The 16,723-nt window shown below is 35.7% G+C and overlaps 2 protein-coding genes across 2 annotated transcripts; one reads left to right on the top strand and one right to left on the bottom strand.

Moving 5' to 3' along the window:
* Positions 1-437: 437 nt before the first annotated feature.
* On the bottom strand, positions 438-1,388 carry LOC308646082 (olfactory receptor 4Q3; the record flags this gene model as incomplete). Its single annotated transcript, XM_081288630.1, has 1 exon — positions 438-1,388. The coding sequence occupies exon 1, from the start codon at positions 1,383-1,385 to the stop codon at positions 438-440; it is 948 nt and encodes a 315-aa protein (XP_081144756.1). The 5' UTR covers positions 1,386-1,388.
* An 11,343-nt stretch (positions 1,389-12,731) lies between these two features.
* LOC308648248 (olfactory receptor 11H12-like) lies at positions 12,732-13,715 on the top strand (the record flags this gene model as incomplete). The annotated part of the gene is made up of 1 exon (XM_081292904.1): positions 12,732-13,715. The coding sequence occupies one exon, from the start codon at positions 12,732-12,734 to the stop codon at positions 13,713-13,715; it is 984 nt and encodes a 327-aa protein (XP_081149030.1).
* Positions 13,716-16,723: the final 3,008 nt, after the last annotated feature.

Below are 16,723 nucleotides of genomic sequence, written 5' to 3'. Positions count from 1 at the left end.
ATTCACACTGCTTCAAAAGAGATTGTGATGAAATGTCAGGAGGATCCTCCTCACACTTAGAATCTTTCAACCCTGGAGAAGCAGGACACAAAAGGAGATGTAATGTCTTCTTTCGTCCAAGTAGGGACAAATAGTAAAATGAATAAGTAAAGACTTTTTGTGGACAGAATAATAGAAGACTTGATCTTTTAAGGTTCCTCTAATTCTACCATTCAATTAACCTCCATCATTGGTCATCCATTAAATAATTCTGAGTTCCCTGCTTAATATTTTGTACCCAAGAAAGCCACTGTGTCTCCCAACTCTCATCAAGAGGCATGCATTATAATGATATCTTGTCTTTTGTACCAAAGTCACCAGAATTGTATATACATGAATGTGCAGAATAAGGTAAGAGAATCCCAAGAAAAACTGTTTTCCAAGTCACCTCTTCCCGTTTATCCTTCAAAAGGGCAACAGGTTGCCACGTGCTTTTTTCTCAGCTTCTTCATAGCTTTCTTCATATCAGCATTTCTGAGAGTGTAGATGAGTGGGTTCAACATGGGTGTGATCACTGTGTAAAACACAGAGAATATCTTATCCACAGAGAAGCTGCAGAAAGGTCTCAAGTAGATGAATACACATGGCACAAAGATCAGGCTGACCACTGTTAGGTGGGAGGCACAGGTAGACAGTGCCTTGCTCCTTCCCTGGCGGAAGCGAGTCCTTAGGGTGATCAGGATGACAGCGTAAGAGAAGAGCAAGACCAAGAAGCAGACGAGAGACAGCAGACCACTGTTGGAGACCATCAGCACCTCTACCACATAGGTGTCCATGCAGGCCAATTTGATGACCTGGGGAACATCACAGTAGAAGTTGTCCAGTTCATTAGGGCCACAGAAAGGCAGCTGGATGACCAGGATGACCTGTGTGATCGAGTGGATGAAACCCCCACACCAGCAAGCAAAGACCAACTGAAGACATAGCTGGCGGTTCATGACTGTCAGGTAGTGCAAAGGATTGCAAATGGCAACATACCTATCATAGGCCATAACTGTCAGCAGAAACATCTCACTGGCTCCCAGAAAGTGCAGGAAGTAGATCTGGGCCAGGCATCCTAAAAAACCAACAGTCTTACTCTGCTGTAAGAAATCCCCTAACATCTTGGGCACAGTAACGCAGCTCAGACACAGGTCAATGAAGGACAGATGGCCCAAGAAGTAGTACATAGGAGACTGGAGCAGGTGAGCATCAGCTCGCACTGTTACCACTATCAAGAGGTTTCCCAGGACAATTGCAACATAGAACAACAAAAATATTAAGAAGAGAAATAGTTGTAGCTCACAGGATGATGACAGGCCCAGAAGTACAAATTCTGTCACCTTAGTGTCATTTTCCTTTTTCATTAAGCCAAGAACAGACCTAAAGAAAGAAGAATTGCATTGGAACAAGAGAAATTAAGTCAGGAAAATATGATAAAGAAAATTTCTTATTCATCTTTATATCTATACCACAGTGCTTACTGCATAACAGAAGTTCAATAACTTAACAAATCAAAGGGAGAAACTTTGTAAACAATGAATTTATATGTCGTGCAAAGGTCAACACTTATCATAAATGTCTGTTATGAAATGTGAATCACTTAGGAAGAACTAAAAAAGGAACTTGTTTTCTTTATATTTATTATTATTATAATTATTATTTTTCCAGGTCACAGAGAATGGGAAGTTTGTAGAGACTGGGTAAGAAGAAATAAAATATTTATCTTTAAAGTTTAGAGAAGTATACAGCTCAGTGGAAGGTAATGACTAGAAGACACTAATCAACAAGAGAAAAATACCAAGGACAATAACTCATACCAATGAGACAGGCACAAAAGGCCACTATGGCCTATTTTGTATGAAAAGATAATAAAAAAAAAATCAAGGCCATGTTGTTCTAGTCTCTTTAACAATCATAGATACACATAAAGGATACACTAAGACATAATTCTATCCATTTTGTCATATTCTACATTCACATTCAGACCAAGAATTGGGTGAGAATATCTTGGATTATAAATAAAAACTCAGGGAACACTGACATATTTTTTTCCATTGAAGTAGTTAAAAATTAGTAGCTGCTTCCATTCTAAATTAGGCAATATTGGGCTGGGGATGTGGCTCAAGCGGTAGCACGCTCGCGTGGCATGCATGCGGCCCGGGTTCGATCCTCAGCACCACATACCAACAAAGATGTTGTGTCCGCCGAGAACTAAAAAAAAAAAAATTAAAAAATTCTCTCTCTCTCTCCTCTCTCACTCTCTCTTTTAAAAAAAAAATAGGCAATATTCTCTCTAGAACCAGTTCTAGACAAAATGTGGAATGAGACAAGACTAGTACTTTTCTATATCTAGTTACCTATTCCTTGCTGTAGTTAGTTCCCCATTCAGAGAAAGATATTTGATAAAATTATTTATACTCAGTGCCAGAGATTTGCATAAACAATAAAAAAGTACTTGAATTCCTGAAAGAATAATCTTTAATGACAAGAAGTCTTCTCAGTAATGTCTTTCACCAAGATATTAGTAATATAATTAGGAAAAAAAATTGTGATTACTTCTTAATGTGAAAACATAGTACATGACAGATGTATCATACCCTTGTTACTGCCACAGAACAGATTTAAAAAAAATAAGTTTGTATCTAATTAGATAAGATCAAAATTAAACAAATCAAAAGGGTAGATTAAACAAGAGAAACTATTCAAAACATAACCCAAATTACTATAAATGATCCTTAAACCCTAGTTTACAACCTACTTCTTTAGTCATATTTAGTATCAGAGACTTTTAGTACTATAAATGTTTGAACAGTTCCTACATATTTAATATAAGAAAAGATTTTGATTAATAGTGATTTCAAAATTTTAAATTTACATAAAAATAGGCAAGATGTGCATTTGCTGTGGATAACAACAATGTAATACACATTTCAAAAAGGTAAAAGAAAAGCTTTTGAAGATTTGCATCATAAAAAATGATAAATGTTTGAGGAGGCAGATATGATTTAAACATTTCACAATCCATGCATATATTAATGCATTGTATGTTATCCCACTAACATACACAATTTTTGTGTTTATGTATCAGCTAAGAAACAAATTCAATTTAAAGACATTTTCCTTGTCAAATTTCTGCAGGGCCAGAGGAGCCACATTAAAAAATGCCAGTTCCATTATCAACCTCTTAGTAGAAGGACGAAGCCCTATCAAGGATTTTGTTACAAAGCCTAAGAATAGCAAAAGAATTTGTTTTTAGTTTACAAGATAGGCCAAAGAAATTTAGAATGCTTAATGAGAAATGCAAGTCTTCAGGGAAGGGCTGCACTGCCAAAAGGGAAAAGAACAAAAATCAAGCTCTTGAAATAACACAGGATTACTCATGATCAGCTGAGCAGCTAGTCTCTACTTTTCCTGAACATAGACTCAGAAAGGTCTATGAGGAAAATACTAAGAAAGATAGTAAAGTTCTCAACATAGAATTTGTGTGCGTGTGTGTGTGTATAATGTATTTTTTTGCTATTTTACATATGTGTTACACTCAAAGTGTTCTTATAGGGAAAAAAAAAAACTTGACCATACAAACAATGTGAAATGATTTTCTAGCTGGAGTTTAAATGCCATCTGAACTCCTTTTGGAGATGTCAGTTGTGTTTCTAATTTCCCTTGAAACACCAAGAAATGGTATCCTTGAAGACGACACCATGGCAGCATTTCTTCTCAAGAAAAGCATACTCTCTTCTGTAAACATTTTTGGCCTTGTTTGAAATATTGAATTTTAAATTGCATTTGGAATACATAAAAAAGATTTAGCAAAAGCAAATTTAATGATTACAGAAATGGAAAAGAGGAAGTGTAGTAGAATTAGGTAGTCTGTTCTTTATTTTTTCTTTTTTTGCAGAGCAGCAAGGGTTATATTCAAAGCATAAAGTGGACCACTGTTAAATTTCCCCAATATCAATTTCTACATTTCATTTCTATGAAAAAAAAATGGGCAATGATGTCTCCAAACTGCTTCCTGCTGAAAAGGGGTGAAGTTGGGGGAAGTAACCCAAAGTCCTTATTCTCTATCAGGACAAGTGTGTCCAGTTTAAGGGCATTTAGCATCAGAGTGGTCCAAAGGTCCACAGTGAATTAGATCATCTCAAGACAATATTTTCACTTTCCAAGATACCACTAACCCCCAAATTCCCTGATGCTATAGAAATTTCATTTTTCTGTCAATGCTTGTAAGTGTAAGAATCTAGAACAACAAAGATCAAATGATCATTTAAATAGAAAATGATGAATGCTAGAGTTACAGAGAAAAAGATCATGGACTATAATAAGCATAAAAATGAAAATGACATCCAAGATAGAAGAAGGAACAAGGAGGTGAGTGGATTATGAATAAACACGTATGAGAAACTTACATCATTGCTTGTGAGGAGCTATGTGGCTTCGAGGAAGGAATACTTTATATTGCCTTTCATCCCACCAACCCCCTTCTCACAGTCTCAAGCTCTGAAAATGAGCAATCATAACGTGACCATTACAGTTGCCCTGTCTATGCCCTAACTGCTTCCTTATAAGCCAAGCTCTCACTGAGGGCTGCTTGTATAGATTGCAACAATCTTCTGTCCCTAGAGCTCTGGCTGTAGCTGAGGTTTTCAAGGTCCTTACACCACTGCTCAGCCTAATGATATTCCCCAGACTGCTGCTGCTGTTTGAGTTGTCTGCATTTCAGTTCTTGCCTGAAAACTGACCCTGTATGCTCTGAAATAGTCAGACCTGATGCATAATAATCCATGCCTTTTACTTACTTTCTATTGATTAATTTGGGACTTTGTATGCCATCCATTTTTCAGGTCTCAACCTGTACCTGAGCAAAAGGATTCCCACTGGTTTCTGTCTCAACCATGTGCCTTGGAATGGTAGAAGATGAAGGATTAATACCAAGCTAGTCATGGAACCTGAAGAAGAAACACTTCCTTCATGTTCCTTAATAAAACACCCGAGTGACCTGACACCTCAAGCAACTTATCTACTGGCACCTACTGGTAGATTTCATCTAGAAAACAAAACTGCTGTCACTATAATATAATTGAATATTTTTTATAAATTGTTGCTGTCAAAGTACAATATTTTAAATGTCATGCACATAATTCACTAATAGATGATGAGCATGTCAAACATTGTATTTATCTCATTAATGAGAGACAGCAGGATAACACAGTCATAGCAAAAGAGAATATAAATATGTGATTTTTCAATAATCTGAGCACAAAAATAACACAAAATAAATTTTTTAAATTCTATGTATCCAATTAATGCCTTAAAGGTCAATACAACCCTAACATTTGGGTTTATCTTTTCTACTATGAATAAAAGGATATCGAATAAATTAGAACATTTTATGTCATCTAACCAAATATAATTAGACAATGTCTGAAGATCTCAGAAATAGTAATGAACAGCAAATAGTATGTTAAACAAAATTACATACTTCTAGAATCAGATGACTTGTAGACAGTCTTGTTAAGCAATATTTGAATATGATATCAACAGGTCACATAATCACTTCTTTGCCTTATTTAGAAATTTTCTTAAATGGTGAAAAGCCTCCAAAAATATTCTAAACGACAATTTTTTTTTACTTCATTGCATTTAAATTTTATTCATCTTAATTGGTTTATATATATATGTAGCAATATTTTTTATTAACACAGCAAATCTCTTTGTTATACAGACATGTTCAACCACTAAGGCCAAAGAAATAATTTCTGAAAATCACATGAGTAGCCCAGCATTTCATTTTCATATCTTTATAATCCCAGAGAATACTTTTTATTGATTTTATTACTTATCAATTCAGAGAAAAATAAAAGCAATAAATATACATTAGATTTTGCTACAGCTTATCTACTGGCACAAATATGAATAAACTTCCTTTTTCTTCATATCTCTTTATTTTCTAAGGTGTTTGGCTTACCAGGAAATAACTTTCCTTATTACATGTAAAGTGGGGCCCTCCATAGACCATGAAATAGTACCAAACCAGTTTTTTGGGAAGGCTTTGAAGGCATTGTTTCTACATATGCAGTATAATCATTGTCTTGAAGTGGTGAGCTGGCCATTATCATTTGAAGAAAGTAAAGGGAAGTTTAAAATTGCAATAATATGACATGATAATAAAGAATTCACAATTTTTTTATTTGATCTTAAACATTAGTTAGGGCTAATAATGTAGCTCAGTGGCAAAGCACTTGCCAAGCATGTGTGAGATTCTGGATTCAATCCCTAGCACTGGGAAGAAAAAAAGAAGTTCACTAATACAGAATCAATGTGGTATGATTTTTAACATGTCATTGCTTTTCTTCTACAGTGGACTTGTAGTTATAAGAATCAAGAAGTCCATACTTTGAATTTCATTCTAAGATAAGGATGGGAGGCAGAGTATACCAGCAAAAGAGTATCAGACAATTCTCTTCTGCAGGAGTTCTCACATCAGTCTAGTTGATAGAACTTTCCCATTCCCAGAAAGGTAAAATCTCAATGGGAGAAAGAAGAGATGTACACAGCTGGGTGCAGGATCCTCCATGACTTAGAAAAGTCAGGTCCCATCTCCTGGAACAACTCCATCAGCGTAGCTTCCAAGGCCTTTAGAATTGTGGATTTCAGAAAAGTTCAAATCTAAGTGTCTCATTAGGTATTAATAGATTACTGTTTTCTAACTCTAAATAAAAAATTTACCAATCAAGTTGTTTCTATCATAAGCAATATTTCCAATAGCCTGATTGACATTTTCACCTTTCTTATATTTTCAATGAACAAAACCAGAGAATTAACCTGAGATCAAATTTAATCTTGGAAAATATTATTTGTAGATAATTTAAAATAAGACAAATGAGATTTTTTTTTCTTCAAACTTTTATAACTCACTGAATTATCTCAAATTTTGTCTTTTTAAATTTTCTTTTATAGTCTGATACAAATATTATTTAAAACAAATTTTAGATTTTAATAAATAAAAACATCCATTATCTTGCATGCACATTTATATTTCCCTACAATGATATATTTAATATTGTCTCAACTGTCCATATTAATTAAAACTTTTAAACAAAGTAATAAGTTCTGTTTCCTCATGAACATAGAAAAACCACAGGTTAATTATTGACAATTATCTGTCACACAGAAGCATCTTAGCAGAGTAATAATAAGCATAGATTTTTATGAACACCTAGGGTCACACATTTTTTCACATTTCTAAATAAAAGGCAAAAATAAGCATGTACCAACATGTTCTATGAGTAGCTAAAAATACTATCAAAATGTTAACTGATAGTCTTCTGTGATGTACAAAATTAGGCAAATTAATAATATGCCTGATTATTAATGTTTCTGCATTTTCCCTTAGTAATAATTATCAAAGTATCCACATTTTTTTTAAATTAATTAACTCAATTTAATACAAGGTCTTAATGTGAACAAAGAATGTTGGAAATTATGTATTAGATGAGTATATCATAGAGCAACAAAATTACTATTGATATCAATCATTTATAAGAATCACTCACCAAAATATTAAATTTGATATATAACTTTTTCATTTTTAATAATACTAGGTATGAAGAAACAATATTAGTTTATCTGATCAGTGAAACCAGTATAGGAAGATTATATGGTTCTGAGTAACTTGTTTTTCTATTAGAAAACAAAGTGTCTCCAATTCACAATAGCTAAATTGTGGACCAGCCTAGATGCCCTTTAATAGATGAATGGATAAAAAAAATGTGGCATATATATGCAATGAAATATTACTCAGCAATAAAAGAGAATAAAATCATGGCATTTGCAGGTAAATGGATGGAGTTTAAAAAGATAATGCTAAGTGAAGTTAGCCAATCCCCAAAAACAAATGCCAAATGTTTCCTTTGATATAAGGAGGCTGATTCATAGTGGGATAGGGAGCCAGAGCATGGGAGTAATAGAAGAACTCTAGATAGGGCAGAGGGGTTGGAAGGGAAGGGAGGGGACATGGGGCCATTAATGATGGTGAAATGTGGTGATCATTATTATCCAAAGTACAGTTATGGAGACACAAATTGGTGTGACTATACTGTGTATACAACCAGAGATATGAAAAATTGTGCTCTATATGTGTAATAAGAATTGTAATGCATTCTGCTGCCATATAAAAAAAAGAAAACAAAGTATCTCAAAAAATAATAAAATGTATTTGTTATATTACAAAATGTATCTGTTATATTATAAAATGATGAAAACATATAGTTGGTTCTAAACCAAAATGATCAAACCAGTTTGATTGGACCAAAGATTTATTCCAAATTCTTACAAAGAAATTCTTCTTAGAAGTTTCTATAAGAAGTTTGGTTGATGTTCTTGTTTTATTAATAGCCTAGCACATTTAAATAATTAAAAATTCAGTGTATTTTTCTTATTTTAAAATTATACAGCAGCATATTTTCCCTTTATAATCAGTGAGATGCTGATTCACAGTAGCAGAAGTGGGGGGGGGGGGAAGGTTCACCAGATTGAAGAGGGGAATGAGGGAAAAGAAAGGAGGATAGGAATGGGAAAAACAGTAGAATGAATCGAACGTTGCTTTCCTATGTTCATATAGGAATACACAACCAGTATAACTTCACATCATATATAACCACAAAAATGGGAAGCTATACTCCATGTATATATAATATGTCAAAATACATTCTACTGTCATGTTTAACTAAAAAGAACAAATAAAAAAAATTAAAAAAAATAAAGAGCCTCTACAACAAGACAGGTCAAGGAGACACAAATAATTTCAAAGGCACACATTTTGTTTTGTTTCTTCAGTCAAGGGCTGCTGTTAGAGCCAGGGGTATTTTGTAGGTGAGCTGATCTGACAGTTTCACTAGTTGGTCTTGTACTGTTCTTTGACATGGCATTCTCATTTTTTGGTCTTATTTCTAAATTTTTGATGATATTTCTTTGTATTATAATATCTAGTTATATTAATGTTTTTAAATTTATTGTCATCAGCAGGAAATATTTATTAAGCCACTGGTATGTGAGGAATGCAAAACTTCAAGAAACATATTTACTTATTGAAACTAAGAAGGCAAATACAAATCCAAATACTATTTTAAGAAAAGACGACGGCGGTAGCTCAAAAGACTCAGGCAGGAAGACCACAAGTCCAAAGCCAGCCTCAGCAAAAGCAAGGTACTAAGAACTCATTGTCTCTAAATAAAATGCAAAATAGGTCTGAGGATGTGGCTCAGTGGTTGAGTGCCACTGAGTTCAATCCCTGATAACCACTGCCCCCTCACCAAAAAAAAAAAAAAAAAAAAGAAAGAAAGAAAAAACAACTTTGTAACATGCCAAAAAAAAAAAAAAGAGGTATTCAACAGTATTTCCCTAATAGTATTTTATACCACACCAGTCCTGAGATTTTTTTCTGGGAAATAAACCAATGTGACTGGTTTCACATAAGTTTAGTCATCACTTCACTGTACAATCTCATTTAGAGGGCTAAACCCACATCCTGACAATCGAAATGCTCTAAGCCACTCTATAAAAAAAAAATCAACTTATTTAACTTTATTCAAACTAGTATTTATCACCAAACTTTTTTGTTAATGCCTATTAATATCTCCTGAAAACAGGGCTCAAAAGAACATTTTTTTTATTCAAAGATATTTACTGAACTACAAATACATGACAGGTTCTATGCTAAATAATGACTGATATTGTCCTAATTTTGAGTAGAAAATGTACTATTCCCATGCTGCATTTTCAACCAAATAGGTAAGAAACAAGTTAGAGAAAATATTTTTGGAATATGGTTACTTGGGCCCTTTCTATCAATCAAAAATTATATCTCTTGCACCTATGTGTGTGTGCATGCACACTCACACACACACACAAGCACACATCCACACACACAAAAAAAATATGATATATATTATTATGCTATGAGACTGCAGAGCTATTAAGATTAGGCCATTGACTCTAATAAAACTAGAAATATACCATAATGGTGTTTTCCCTTATGCACTATAAACAAAATATTCTTTAAGTCAGCTCTATTTTCTTCCTCACAAGAGGAAAATATATTATTTCTTTTTTTTTCTTCTCCATATCTCTGGGGATTTATTTCTACATCAGTCTATATGGCTGTCACCTTTCCCTAGAGAAATCTTGGTTTTACAGAATAAAAGAAAAATCACAATTGGCTTTGGTTTCAGAAGATATATCCACATATTTATTTCATATACCTCCTTTTTTCCCATGGTTCTTTTCCCTAAGGCATTTAATCACAGAAGTTAGAGGCAGATGCAGGACTGAAAGATGGGCCTACCCTTAGGCTTTCTGAGATAAGCAATCATTTTTTAAACACAAGGGATCAAATCCCTGGAAATACTGGTCAAGGACAGAGTCCTCTGCAGTCTGTTTAGACTATTAATATAGGCGATACTTGAATCCTTCCTTATAAATAAAAAATTGAAGACTACTCCCAAGGTCTCATCTATATTATCTTCCGACATCTCCCTTGGTGAGACTCTTGGCAGTTATTGCAAAATTAATTGTACAAAAGGGGGTTTGGTTTTGGTGAAATTCGTGGAATACACTTTTGAGACTGAGGCTGAGAAGAAAAGACACATTTGACATTGGTGTGTGGCTCCTCCCAAGCTACGGTTCCCAGATATGCAGAAATCACCTTGCCCTTTTTTTCTAGAGAGAGAATCCTAATTTGTTGTTGTGGTGGTTATTTTGGTGGTGTCCTTAATGAAAGATCTGAAGGACTATATCCAAACAGCTTTCATTTTTGGAAAACCTGGTGTTTGTCATTATCAAAGGTAAGTAGAGATGAATGTATTTTCTAAAATGTTAATTTCTATTTTTATAACTATATTACAGTATGATATCTTTTGAGATAAGAGTTCAGTTATGACCAATAATCCACACTAAATAATTTCAGACAGGATTAAAAGGTCGTTCCCCTGGTTACATTTTAGAGGTTATATCTACATGTAGTTACAGGGTTCCAGACTCAAAACTTAAATAAAAGATTCAGTAAATGATTACCACACACTGAGAAGTCCCGGTGGGTTATGAAACAAGCAAATCAAACTCAAACTAGTCGCAAAGTGTACCACAAATGCATTTTAAAGAGCATTAGCTCTTTGTGCTTTGTTTTCACTTACATTGCATATAAAATAGTCTAACTAGTGAATAGCATGGCTGGGTAAATCACACTAATGGTTTTATATGATAGAAACAGATTTAATGATATCACAGCAAGCAAAGGAAGCACATCAGTCAGAAAACTTGGCCAAACCAAAGTATTGACCAACAGGGAGAAATTCAAAATTCTTCTGAAGGAAGGATCAGTCATAGATAAATGTACTTAATACCAATATCAGAACAGTCTTTGGAAAAAGAGGTATTTCTTCTCTTAAGTGAGGAAACCAAATTAATCATTTTAGAGCTTTCTTTCTTCTAAATGTAAATTACACCGTTCTTTCATTAGATTAGTCATCAAAGACAAGACCATTAAATATTTTGTAAGATCATCAGTTCAGTCTAGACCAACCCCTAAATCCTTCTTACATACTGAGTCCATCAGTCTTATTGGTTAATTCCTCCAGTAACAGTTTCCCTTTTCCAAGGGCTTCATAGAGTCCTTTTCTCCAAAAAAGAAAAAAAAATAGCTTTAGAAAAAAATGAACTAAGTGGTAACTGAGCAAAGAACAAAGAAAAGAAAAGCAACCCAGAGGAAAATTTCTGGGTCCAAAAGTGCTGGAACAAGGAAGTAACTCAGTCTTAAGGAAAATAAAATCATTAAGTGGCATCTACCCATCCTAGGACCTTTGCCATGTATTTTCACAAAGCTCAGCATCCAAACTGTGGCCTCAGTTGGCAAGTAAGTGTGGCACTCCAAACCTCAAGCAGTCCTCTCTGCACCAATAACACAGAGATGAAAAATATGACTTTTCCCTTCATGAAACTCACAGTGGTAAAGAAAGAAAGTGACCAATTATCATAAGGCTTAGTATAATAATGTTTTTGTTTTTGTTTGGGGGTGCCAGGGATTGAACTCAAGGGCAATCGACAACTGAGCCACATCCCTGGCCCTATGTTGTATTTTTTTATTAGAGTCAGGGTCTCACTGAGTTGCCTAGAGCCTTGCTGAATTGCTGAGGCTATCTTTGCACTCGAGATGCTCCTTCCTCCACCTCCTGAGCCGCTGGGATTACAGGCATGCTCCACCACACCAGGCCATTAGTATAATAATTTCTACACAGAGACATCAGCTATTATGGCAGAACAAAAAATTAGGACATGATTGTGAAGTACAGTAATATTTTCTGAAGAAGTTATTTGATGAACAATGTAAACTGAAAGTACCAGTAGTTCAAATCAAAAAAGAAAGACAAAAAGTCAAAACAAGGAGAAAAGAAAAAAGGAAAGGGCATAGGAGGAATGAACAAACAGAGAGAAAGAAGAAAGAAGCAACATCTATGTTAGGTACAGAGAACAGCATGTCATTTGGTGGAAGTACAAACTACCTTAGTGGGCCATATGATTTGAGGGGACAGAGGGAAGGAGATGAGGTTATGGAAGTAAAGATCAGATCAGAAAGGGTTTTGTTTGTTGTGTTTGGTCATTTGGATTTGGCCTCATGGTCACAATGTCTCATTGCAGCACAGCTTACAGACTCAATGAACATCTCTGGATCAGGATTCTCTTCTGGGTCAGTGAGTGAATTCATCCTTTTGGGGTTCCCTTGCAGCAGGGAGATTCAGCTTATGCTGTTTATGGTCTTCTCCATCATCTATCTCCTGACTCTCATGGGAAATGGAGCCATCATCTGTGCTGTGTGTTGGGACCAGAATCTCCACACCCCTATGTACATACTGCTGGGAAATTTTGCATTCCTCGAGATCTGGTATGTCAACTCCACTGTCCCAAACACTCTGGTCAACTTCCTCTCAGAGACCAAGAGCATCTCTTTCACTGGTTGCTTCCTACAGTTATATTTTTTCTTTTCCATGGGCTCTACTGAGTGCTTCTTTCTCTCAGCAATGGCCTTCGACAGATACTTCGCCATCTGTCATCCTCTCCATTATGCCATAGTTATGACAGGACAACGTTGTTTCAACCTCGTGGCTTCCTGCTGGGTGTGTGGCTTCCTCTGGTATCTGGTACCTGTTATTCTTATCTCCCAACTGCCTTTCTGCGGTCCTAATGTAATTGACCACTTTGTTTGTGACTCTGGCCCATTGCTGACCCTTTCATGTGCCCCTGCCCCTATGTCCAAACTCACTAGCTATACCCTAAGTTCCCTGGTCATCCTCCTTAGCTTTCTTTTTATCCTCATCTCCTATGCCCTGGTTTTACTAGCTGTTCTTCAGTTGCCCTCAGCATCCAGTCGGCAGAAGGCATTTTCTACCTGTGGGTCCCACTTGGCTGTGGTGCTGCTATTCTATGGTACCATTATGGTCATGCATGTGAGCCCAGGGTCTAGCCACTCCACCTTGATGCCAAAAATCATGACCTTGTTCTATGCAATGGTAACCCCACTCCTTAACCCCCTGATCTATAGTCTCAGGAATAAGGAGATGAAAAGCGCTCTGTGGAAGGTTCTGGAAAAGTTTAAAATTTCTTTAAACATCTTTGGCAGCAGGTCCAGAAGTGTGGAATAATCTAGTTTAGTGTGATGTGGGTAAGCTGGCAAAATATTCACATTTAGAATCATCCAGTCAAAAAAATTAACTGATTGCCTTCTCTGTGTTAGACACTGAACTCAACACTGGGCTATGCAGATAATTATTTAAATAATTCAGAAACAATCCCTTCCCTCAAATAACAGTCTTGTGAGATGAGACAGGCAAGCAAAAAACTAATTACCATCCCAGCAGCTAGGGAGGCTGAGGCAGGAGGATTGCCAGTTCAAAGCCAGCCTTAGCAATGGTGAGGTGCTTGGCAACTCAGTGAGACCCTGTCTCTAAAAAAAAAAAAAAATACAAAATAGAGCTGGAGATGTGGCCCAGTGGTAGAGTGCCCCTGAGTTCAATCCCTAGTAACAAACAAACAAACCACTAATTACCATAAAATGCAATTAAGATTCTCTAATTGTTCTATATACAGGTTGTCACAGGAACACAAAAAGGAAACACCTAAATTTCCCTGGGATGGGCTGTAAGGAATGATTGTTAGGGAGGACTTCAGTCAACATAATGCTTGACTGTATTTTTTGATGGTGAAGGGAGAAGAAAGCATTATATCTCTACTCAACTTCTAGTTTGAATTCTTTTTCAATCTTATTGTGAAAGGATATAAGATTTTATATCTGAAGTTCTTGATAGGAACTTGATTCTTTCCTTAATCAACTGTTGAATTTGACATTACCTAATTAAATCTATAAAACTAGTATGGCAATTCCTATAATATAGAACAATTAGTGTCATATTTTAATGAGAAATTGTTTATTAAATTCTCCGCTACTATCTTTAACATGTAGAAAGCACTCAATAAATGCTATTAGAATATTAATTGTGGTTCATTTTGTGTTTTCTTCTTCTTTATCAGAATCAAAAGCAATCTCATACCCACCCGCTCTGTGAAAGTCACGTCCTATTTCTCTTGGCAAATCTCCTCCATGTGAACTTCCATGGAACATAGAGTATGATTCCTACATTTTTACCCAAAATATACTGTTTGGTTTGGTTTGGGGTTTTGATTTTGGTTCTATATGTGTGTGTGCAAATGTGTGTCCATGATGTTGACAGGCACCTGGCCGGCCGATCCCATAACTTGGCTATTGTGAACTGCACTGCTATCAACATTAATGTTCCCATATCACTATAGTATGCTGATTTTAGTTCTCTTGGATAAATAGCAAGGAGTGGGATAACTGGGTCATATGGTGGTTCTACTCCTTGAGTTTTGAGGAATCTCCATACTGCTTTCTGGAGTAGTTGAACTAATTTGCAGTTTCACCAACAATGTGTAAGTTTTCCTTTTTCTCCACATCCTTGGGAGCATTTATTATTATTTGTATTCTAATTGGAGTGAGATAAAATATCATTATAGTTTTGATTTGCATTTCCCTGATCATTAGGAATATTGAACATTTTTCCACATATTTAATGGTTATTTGTATTTCTTCTTTTCAGAAGCATCTATTCACTTCTTTTGCCATTTATTCATTGGATTATTTGTTTCTTTTGTATTACATTTTTGAGTTCTATACTCTGGATATTAATCCTGTATCCTAGGAGCAGCTGATAAAGATTTTCTCCCATTCTGTAGGGTCTCCCTTCAGACTCGTGTTTCCTTTGCTGTGAAGAAACTTTTAAATTTGATACCATCCCATTTGCTGATTCTTGGTTTTATTTCTTGAGTTTTAGGCATCTTACAAAGCACCAGTATGTTGGAGGGCTGAACCTGTGTTTTCTTCTAGCAATTGCAGTGTTTCTGGTCTAATTTCTAGGACTTTGATCCACTTCTGATTGACTTTGGTGCAGGATGACAGACAGGGATCTAGTTTCATTCTTCTGCACCACTTGTTAAAAAGGTTATCTGTTCTCCAATATGTTTTTGGCACCTTTGTCAAGTATCAGATGACTATATTCATGTGGATTTGCATCTGGGTATTCTATTCTATTCCATTCATCTTCATGTGTGTGTTGATGTTTACACTATGCTGTTTTTGTTACTATAGCACTTTAGTATAAGTTGATCATATATTGAGATTGCTATTCTTGCTCAGGATTGCTTTGACTATTGGGAATTTTATGCTTCCAAATGAATTAATCAAACACTTTACTCCAATAATGAAACTGCTGGGAAAGAAATTCAGAAAACTATCCCCTTCATAATAATCTCAAAAAAATAAAATACTTGGGATTAAATCTAACCCAAAGAGGTGAAAGGCCTCTACAATAAACTTAGAATTTAGAAGACAGAAAGTCCACCCATGTACTCGTGTTACCGAAAGCTCTGTCCTTGTCCCCAATACCAATCCAATAACGAGGATATGGTTTTGAGAAAAGGGAAAAAGAAGTTTTATTGCTTTGCTAGCAAAGGAGAAACACAGGGGTCTCCTGTCCCAGATGCTGAGATTCTGTCCATCAGGGAAAACAGAGGGTTTTTAAAGAAGGTATTCAAAGGCTAGATTCCTGGTGTGCCTTTCAGGGGGTCCCAGGTGTGCCCTGAGGCTGTGTTGAACTTCACTTATTAATTTGGGGATTAGTCACTTTCTACTTATTCAGGTGGCATTTCCTTCCTGTGGAGAACAGATAACTCAAGGTGTAACAGTGGTCCACTTTATGGTTTGGATATATCCCTGTTGTGCTGTCACTGCAACTTATTTTTCAAATGGACATTTCTTTCTTTCTCCCTGCTCCTCCCTAATCTCTCCTGATCCCTAATCTCAGGGGAAATAGGATTACCTTTCTTCCCCCTCTGGGGCAGATTTTATCTGTTTCTGAGTACACTCCCACCAGAGGAAACAAAGTAATCCATACTTTGGGGATAGTACCAGAATATCTCAGAACTAACTATCTCCCAAATTAATAGGTGAATTATAACTCCAACACAGAACATGTGGAATGTAGCCTTTGAATTACCTCTTTAAAAGCCCTGTGTTCCTGCCAATGGGCAGAATCACAGCCTTTGGGACAGGAGTCCCCTTTGTTTCTCCTTTGCT

This window comes from Spermophilus citellus, assembly GCF_964194105.1.
Source record: "Spermophilus citellus genome assembly, chromosome: 4".
Lineage (NCBI taxonomy): Eukaryota > Metazoa > Chordata > Mammalia > Rodentia > Sciuridae > Spermophilus > Spermophilus citellus.
The sequence above is the reverse complement of the archived record's forward strand: the minus strand, read 5'-3'. Positions and strand labels throughout refer to the sequence as shown.